Source organism: Prionailurus viverrinus, chromosome D1 (genome assembly GCF_022837055.1).
Source record: "Prionailurus viverrinus isolate Anna chromosome D1, UM_Priviv_1.0, whole genome shotgun sequence".
NCBI lineage: Eukaryota > Metazoa > Chordata > Mammalia > Carnivora > Felidae > Prionailurus > Prionailurus viverrinus.
Window position 1 is genome coordinate 88,099,872 of NC_062570.1, and position 8,827 is coordinate 88,108,698.

The window sequence follows — 8,827 nt, forward strand, 5'->3', positions numbered from 1 at the left end:
AGGTACTCTGTAAAACTTTCCCCAAGCCCGATGCCTATTTGCTTTCCAAGTTTCCTTTCTATCTGCCATCTCCATAACCTTGAGATTGAGTCAGGGACTGTCGCCGCTGAGGTGAGTAGCTAGTTCCTGATTCAGTCCTACAACTCATAGGCCTGGCACCCCTAGAGTCCCCAGCAATCCAGATATCAAACAGCTTTTACCCCATTCCTCAGGGCAAAACCCCCAGACAACTGGCACCTGGGAGTGAAACAGGGGCCATCAAGGAAGTCTCTGACAACCTCACCTCTAACCATTAGGTACAGAACAGTGAGCAGCGAACCTGGGAATGCCAGATGGGAGTCCTCCCAACCCCCCAAAAAAAGGAAGAAAAAAAGAAGAAAAACAAAAAAAGAAGCTGCTCTATATCTTTAGTTTCTTCGTTTCTTGGTAGCTCTGTGACTAAAAGGAGAACCATGCTTATATTCTCATGTTCTGAACATGCTAGTATTGGACTTGCTCTCTAAGAGTCCTAAGACACTCTGGACAAAATAGGATAGGTCCTCTCTCCCATCAGTTATTGAGACCGTAGCTCTGGGGTCAGCTCTATATATTCAAATCCTGGCTCTGCGGCCTTTTGTTTTGTGACAGCAAACAACTTACTTGGCTTTTTATATCTTAGGTAGTTCACCTATATAATAATTATCTATCTCATAAGATTTGGGTACATTAAATGGAATAATATAAAACAATTAGCTTAGTGCCTTGATTTGTGTTTAATACAAAATAATAGCTATTACAAACCCTTACCTATTTTACTTACATTCTGAAATACCTATTTTCAGAATGACCTTCCTCTTGAAATTATTTAACCCCACATACCAAGTAGATATTGGTCATATTGTTCTTTTCTTCCAAGACCAAAAAGCCACTGAAGATATTAATCAAGGATACTTTCCTTCAAAGCTCTACTCTCCCTGCCAAATCAATCTTTCCTCTAGCTCCTAGCAACTCAGTTTGAAGTACCTGGTCATACAATCACGGTTTGTACGAAATTCATGTTTGCATGGGAAGTTACAGTGGAAATACGGAATGTAAAAGGAAGGCTGTTTCTAAAGAGACCTTAGTTCAAAAGGAATACATGTGAGAAGAACTGATTCCAATTACAGCTCAGCTCAGCTCAGCAAAGCCAAAACATGTTTTATATTCCTTTCAGTGGAGAAATCTGAAAAAACTTGGAGACTAAAGCAGGTAAGTAGCAATATATCTGCAACCTATTTATATACTTTCCTGGGCATAAATTAGCAAATCAAATGAATGGGAAAGAGCTTGTTAATATCTCTTCCCAGAGATGGACAATAATAGAAAGAGCACAAATTCTGGGGTCAAATAGACCTCAGTTCAAATCTTAGTTTTAACTGTTCTGTAAATGTCAAAATAGGGATGAAAGGTTTCCTTATTTTAGTAGGCTCCTCTCACACTCTTAAAGACCCAGGTCTTTAATACTTGATCTTTCTAAATCATTAGACTATCAAACAACAATTTACTTGCACTAAAAATAAGAAAGAGGGTTGATACAGCAGGCAGTTTTTCAATTAAAAAACAAATCCTTTGAAAGAAATCACAATAGTTATCCTCAAGCAATCTTCCTATTAGTGAGTTTATTATAAAATATAAGGATACAAGGAGTTCAGCTTTCCCTTCTAATAAATAATCACATGGGTCCCCAGGCACTCAAAAATGGGACAAGCAGTAAAGCAAGAGTCCTTTTAGTAATATAGGCTTCCTATTTTCTTGGCCAAATATGAATGGTGAATTACAGATAATGTTGGTGAATTACAGAGTAGCATAGATGATAAGAAAACCAAAGTTATTTAACCTATTTATACTACAGTTACTAGATGAAGAAGGGAGACCCTGCATTCCCAGTACCTTTCAGAGACAAAACCATCCGAGGACATCTGGGCTCCAAATATTTCTTGAGATCATCCCAGGCCTTTTTAATAGCAGCATAATGGTCAATGTATCTTCCTACATCAGAGTAAGTATCTATGAAGAGAGATTTCCAACACTGATTCTTCTGTGTTTTCTCTTCCCTAAACAGATTTTAAAAAATGAGATTAAAAATCTTTTGAAATGAAATTAAACACTTACCAACATACTTTATTGGGAATTTGTGCTTACCTCTCCCTTCCTTTTCATTTATTTTAGCTACAAATGAAGACTAGATAGCAAAAGTGATACATACATCAAGAAATTCTACAGGAGTTATTGCTGGCAGGGTGAGATTATGAGTCACTTATTGTCTTATTTCTACTTATTCTTTCCCCTAAGTTTTCCCCTATGTCCTTAATGAAACACAATGTGAATAGTATATAAGGTATGAATTTCAACTTACTCCTTAAAACACCACAATTATAAAGTTTTAAAGCATATTATGTAGTTGTTTTACTTTAGAAAACATTTAGAATTTAATGCCATAACGATACTAATACAATTTACCTACACTGGGTTACCCAGAAAATCATGTAGCATTCAAAGTAATCACATGATTCAATCTCTCATTTGGTACAATTCCACATACATTTATTGAGTGTCTACTCAGCCATGGAGGACATTAAAAATGAGGCTTATTTTCTGCCCTCAAATAATGTATATTCTAATCAGGGGGAAAGAATGAAGCGTAAACTTAAGAGTCAGAAGTGGCACAGGATAAGGCAGCCACAAAGGGCCTTCCGGTATCATGCTAACGAGGTTGGACCTTATCCTGTAGGGAACAGAGAGCTACTGAAGGGTTTTAACAGGGGAGCTGAAAGAGAGAATTGTGGTTGTGGTTTGGGAGGTGTGTAAACTAGAGGCACAAGAGATGAGTCAGGAGGGTTGTGAGGAGTTCTGGTAAGAGATGATGAACTGACCTAAAACGGGTAGCTAGATGAAATGAGAAAAAAGATTCAAGAAATATAGAGAGGCTAAAATCAGAAAGGGCTTGGTAATTGAATGAATGTAGAAACAGAAAGAGAGGAGATCTAGGATGATGCCTGTTTCTGGCTTGGAAGGCCCAGGTGGATGGTACCACCATGAAGATGAGGAATGCAGGAGAATCGGGTTTAGGGATGGTGAAAACAACGATTCAGGTGTTGTTTGGGGGGTGGGGGGAGACAGGGGTTGGAAGGAAAATAATGTACATACATATTTTCAAAACCATACAGTACCAACGAACTTATGTAGTCTCCTCTTCTAAGTTCAACCCTTCAAAGGAAACTTTCGTTATTTCTGGAAGTTATAAGTCTAAACATTTATGCCTCTAGTCTTGATCAATCGATTTTATATCTATCTACTGATACCCCAAAGAAAAAGATCAGTTCAGACAATACTTAAAATTTCCTCTTCCCCATTCTTCCTCCTCCCAGGGTTTGATAGCCTATTATTTTTAGTTCTACTGAGTAACTTGCAGCTTTAAATAATATACTTAGACCTTTACTTCTTGCTTTGCCAACTTGCCAGGACTTGATTCCCTCAATCTAAGAAATAGATATTGACAACCCTACCTTTTCTTTTGTCTTTCCCAACGCCACCTTCTGTCAACTACACTTTCATTCTGTCAAATTTATTAACATTTACTGAACTCAGAAAACCCTTGTGGGTCATCCAATGGATGTGATCTCCGTGGGGATGTCAGGGATGGACATTCAGGTTTGGGAGTTAGGAGCACACAGGCAGCCACTATAAACGGCAACATGCATGCAGAATTCATAGAGGGAGAAGAGCAGTGGCCCAAGGATAGAAGCTTAGAGAACACCAGCATTTACTGGGAGGCACAAGGGGAACAATCAAAGGAGATAAAGAGAGAAGGGTTAGAGAGGAGGATCCGGACAGACTAGTGTTACAGAAGCCAAGGGACGAATTTCAGAAATACATATTTCCTGAATACTCACTCAGATATCAGCCAGTATTTTTTGCAATGTCTTCTCCACAGCGGATCATGACTTGATAGCTGGCTAAGCCTTCGACTGACATAGCAACAACTGGCAGTAACCAGATTCAAGGTTAGTATGAAAGAAAATAAGAAAACAGTTTAGAAATAAAGATAAAAATACTCAGTGTTGTTTTATTTTATTCCTTTTACGTTTCTTATTTCCCACTTTCCACCCTTATAATTGCAAAACAGTATTTTCTAAAACCTGTTCGGCATGTTAGCTACTATAATTACCTTGTGAGTGGTGAAATCTTAACTATTTGAGTTCACAAATAAACCCCCCAAACCTCTACAACTATAGTTTTCATATGATAGTCTATAAAACATATAAACTTTTGGAGTTGTTAATTTCAAATCAAAGAGTTTTCATGCACTTATTATTGGGACAGTACTTCTACATACAGGAAGAAATGTTATTCAGATGTAAACAAAAAAGAAATGTTAAGATTTGCAAGACATTTGATATTAAATACATAAGCCTTTTGTCTTTTTTGTTCCAATTTTTTCTTAAAGGAAAGAAATATTGCAGCCAAAACCAATTTTAATTATAGCAGCCATTGGAAAGCCCATCTCTAAAATACGTCAGAATCATTATAGTTCTGATTCAGTATCCATAGTGATCCAAGTTAGTATCAGCTGCTCAAAAACATGGAATATTAGAGATAAATAATTTTCTTATTATATAGAGACTTCTAATACAATAGTGCTCCAGTCCTATGAAGCCTACCCTACTTAATTAATTTGCAAAAAGAATGAACCTAGGATTAGGAAAATGGATTTCGGTCCTTTCAGAAGATGAATCACAGGTTGTAGAAAAGCCGATATTCAAAGATCTCAGCTGCGCAATAGGTAATCAATTAAGGGAATCTTAAATTACATGGGGCTTGTCAAAGCCATGACTGGGGCATGTGAGAAACCAACTGATGGTAAATAATATAATAGCCTTTGTTCAATTTTCAGATTTTACACAAACATCATCCTGATCCTTTTCTTCCAAGCTCAGGAGGTGCCCAAACTAATATTTGCAAACATAGGAATCCCTCCAGTTTTGTAAATTTGGAGTTCATTCCTTCTTTTCTTGATCCTTCTCTCTCTACTGTCCCAAGAGGTAAACAACATAAAAGAATCTCTGGAATAAGCACCAAAGGTGATTTTGATGTACGTGAAGGATGAGAAATACTGTTCTAGACATTCTGACTCTGTTGGCTTGGGGTAAGATCTGTATCTCAAGCATGTGTATGTTTAAAAAGTGCCACATGTTGGGGCCCCTGGGTGGCTTAGTCTATTGAACATCAGACTCTTGATCTAGGCTCAGCTCATCATCTCACAGTACGTGAGATCAAGCCCGCATCGGAGCCTGCTTGGGATTCTTGCTCTCCCTATCTCTCTGCCCCTCCCCTGCTTGTACTCTCTCTCTCAAAATAAATAAACTTAAAAAAAAGTGTCACATATAATTCTGATACACAGTGAGGGTTAAGAATGAATAGTACACAATAAGTCATCGGGAAGAGATCCACATCGTGCAGCTAATATTACACAATGATCCCAACAGACTACCCCAATCCAACACCATCCAGTTCAGTAAATATGTATCTAAAACTTTGGAGCTCAGCAATAGGCAAGACACTTGGCAAAGTGGGGCTGTATAGTGCAGGAAAGAAGTTGTAGTACACTGGAAACTTTTTTGTAAATAAAATGTGATGTTTGTGACAGTTAACTTTATGTGTCAACTTGCCTGCACCAAGGGATAGATACCCAGATAGCTGGTTAAACATTTCTCTCTCTCTCTCTCTCTCTGTGTGTGTGTGTGTGTGTGTAGATGTTTCTGGAAAGGATTAGCATTTGAAATGGTGGACAATGTGGGTGGGCATCATCTAATCCATTGAGGGCCTGAATAGAACAAAAAGGTTCTTCTCTAAAGCATTTAAAATAAAATCTGATCCCCTCATCTTGGCTCACAGGGTCCTGCATGATCTCACCAGTCTCTTCTCAAGCCATTCTGCCTGTGAGTCACTCCCTAACTCCCACAACACCATTCTAGCACCTCCAACAGGCTATGTTATTGTCCAATCAGCTTCTGAACACACTGTTCCCTCTGCCAGGACTGCTCTATGCCATCCTTCATATACGACAACTCCTTGCAATGTGAACTGATCATCCCTCCCTCCCATTCCTTTACAGAGGAACTGGTTTATTTCCTTCATAGCAAACAGCATCTCTTGTAATTATGCACTCTGTTTTCCCATCTTGCCCACACAACTGTAAAACTTCGTAAGAGAGGCCTCTCTGTCTTGTTCACTGTTATATCCCCAACATTTAACTGGCTGGCACACAGCAGACACTGAAAAAGAATCTACTGAATAAATGAAGAATACTAAGATAAACAGTCTTTACCTTTTGAGAATTTTTAAAAATGTTTATTTATTTATTTTAAGGAGAGAGAGAGAGAGAGAGAGAGAGAGAGAGAGAGAGAGAGAGAAAACATGAGGGAGGGGCAGAGAGGATCCCAAGTGGGCTTGGAGCTGTCAGCATAGAGCCTGACCCTGGGCTCAAACTCCACTGGAACTCACGGCTGTGAGATCATGACCTGCGTGGAAATCAAGAATCAGATGCTTAACTGACTGAGCTCCCCAGGCACCCCAAGACAGTCTTTACTTTTAAGAAGTGCACAAATCTAGGGGTGCCTGGGGGGCTCAGTAGGTTGAGGGTCCAACTCTTGATTTCGGCTCAGGTCATGCTCATGATCCCAGGGTTGTGGGATCGAGCCCCACGACAGGCTAGATCTATGCTGAGCATGGAGCCTGCTTGAGATTCTTTCTTTCTTCCCCTCTGGCCCTCCCCCCACTCGTTCCCTCTTTCTAAAAAAAATAAAATTTAAATTAAAAAAAAAAGCACACAATCTATCTGGTATGGCAAATAAACTCTGCAAAAGAAAGAAGAAGGTAGAGGAATCAGGAGAGAGGGTCTTAAAGAAATTCCATCTTGCCAGGTTGAGAAAAGGCAAGCAAGGCTTCCAGGCAGGGTCAAGAGCTTAAGCCACTGAACAAAAAAACAACAAGTGTGCAGTACGCTGGCAGAGGTCTGATTTGGCTAGAGTGGTCTGTGCCAAATTGATAAGGACCATAAATGCTCCCAGAAGTTTAGGTTATAGTCTGTAAATAAACAAGAAGTATCATAGGTTAAGGAGAATGACAGCCAGATCTGTCTTAGAAAAATCACTCTGGCAGCAATGTGTGTGTGTGTGTGTGTGTGTGTGTGTGTGTGTGTGTGTGTCTTAGATTTCTAAGAGGCTATATAGCAACAAAATATTGCAGATGAAAACAGTTTGCTCCTGGAACAGCCTTTTCCAAAGAAAAGACAAACGTTATTTCTCTGCTTTAAGTACCAGCCTGGGTAGAGAAAAATTTATTTTCTTGAAAAACAAAGTTACAGGCACTAATATAGATAGCAGCCAGAAACTGGAGTTATCCCTCTCTCGCCACATAGCTAGGCAAGCCAACAATTATTATTAATAAACCCAAGAATGCTGTATTTCTAAAAGAATTTCTGATAACACAGGGCGCAATAATCAAATGGTTATAATCCAGTTGGTAATACAAAACAACAAATCAAAACAAAACAAAACGAATCTTGCCTACCCATCCTTAAGAGGGCGATTTTGCCTCCTCTGCAAATATATATGGTGGCACAAGAAAGACAGAGCCATGCCACCAGCTGTCAAGGGTGTAAACAACGCCATTTCTTCCACCATCCCTGACAGTCCCGAGCGCAGAAGGAACTGGGCACTTAACCACCCTTACCAGCAACCGGTGTTTATTTTTGGAACGGATGCTGGTAATGTGGGAAACCCAAAGCGTACAGGGGAGAAGACGGTCACCTGTATCGCACCACCGGAAGTCACTACCAAAACACAAGATCCAACATGCAACCGTGAGGAGGAAAGCTGGCAGCAAAACAATTATCAAGCATAGATGTCCGAAAGTGAGCCCTGCTAGATATTATGGTACCACGGAAGTCGCACCTGGGGGCGGGTCAGAGGGTCGCCTGGCTCCTTCCCTTCGGCGCCCCACCTGCCCACTACTGCGTTCCAGTCCGCAGGCCCTGGTCCAAGCAGAAAAGAGCACTTGGCCTGGACAGGGGCTTTTCCAAAGCATCCAGGGCTGGGCCAGATCGGGCCGAAACCAGCGGGGCGGGCGGCGGGTACTGGGCACTGGGGTTGGCGGGGCAGCAGCGGGGAGCAATACCTCCCCGATCTTACAACTGGGCCTCGCCGAGGCCTGGGAGAGAGGACTCTCGTCGCTCCTCAGGCCTGGGCCCTGGACGGGAGGAAGATCTAAAGGCGGGGCCCTTTCCGCCCCCGTCTCGCCCAGGCCCTGGGGTGGCTCTGCAGGATCAGGGCTGCCCTGGCGTCACCTTCTGGCTGACGCGGGAGTCCAGGTCCGGTCGGCTAGCCGGGCCTCTGTCCCTCCTGCCTCACTGCCTTCCCCCGCCCCGTGACCCCACCCCTGCCATGCGCGTCGTCCCATTACTTGATTAGGTCCCGGTAGTCCAAGAAGGATAAGATGAGGAGCAGGGGATCGGTCGGCAGCGATTCTAGGGTCAGCGGTGCCGACTGGGTCTCCATCGCCGCCATCTTGCCTGGCCCGGTGCAGGCCTGGCCCCGCCCCGGCCCCGCCCAGACCCCGCCCCCCGCCGCCACCGCCCGTGCCGCTCCCCAGCCGCTGGTACAGGTTTGTTATGTAACCGCCAGGACAGCCCCGCCCACAGGGCGGATCGAAGGGGCGGCTCCCGGTAAGGCTCCACCCCCGCCCCGTGGGCCCCAGGCCAATGCAGTAGGACTCGCTGCTTCGCGGATCCCCGCTCCGCAACGGTGCG

General features: G+C 42.4%; 1 protein-coding gene across 1 annotated transcript in view; it reads right to left on the minus strand.

Moving 5' to 3' along the window:
- The window catches only part of FBXO3 (F-box protein 3), a 32,310-nt gene extending 23,695 nt beyond the window's left edge, over positions 1 to 8,615 (minus strand). Inside the window, exons 1-3 of the mRNA XM_047877354.1 lie at positions 8,482 to 8,615; positions 3,912 to 4,001; positions 1,909 to 2,072 (exon numbers count right to left, since the gene is read on the minus strand). Of these exons, the coding sequence (XP_047733310.1) occupies positions 1,909 to 2,072; positions 3,912 to 4,001; positions 8,482 to 8,585 (358 nt within the window). The 5' untranslated portion in view covers positions 8,586 to 8,615. The remainder of the gene's footprint in view (positions 1 to 1,908; positions 2,073 to 3,911; positions 4,002 to 8,481) is intronic.
- Positions 8,616 to 8,827: the final 212 nt, after the last annotated feature.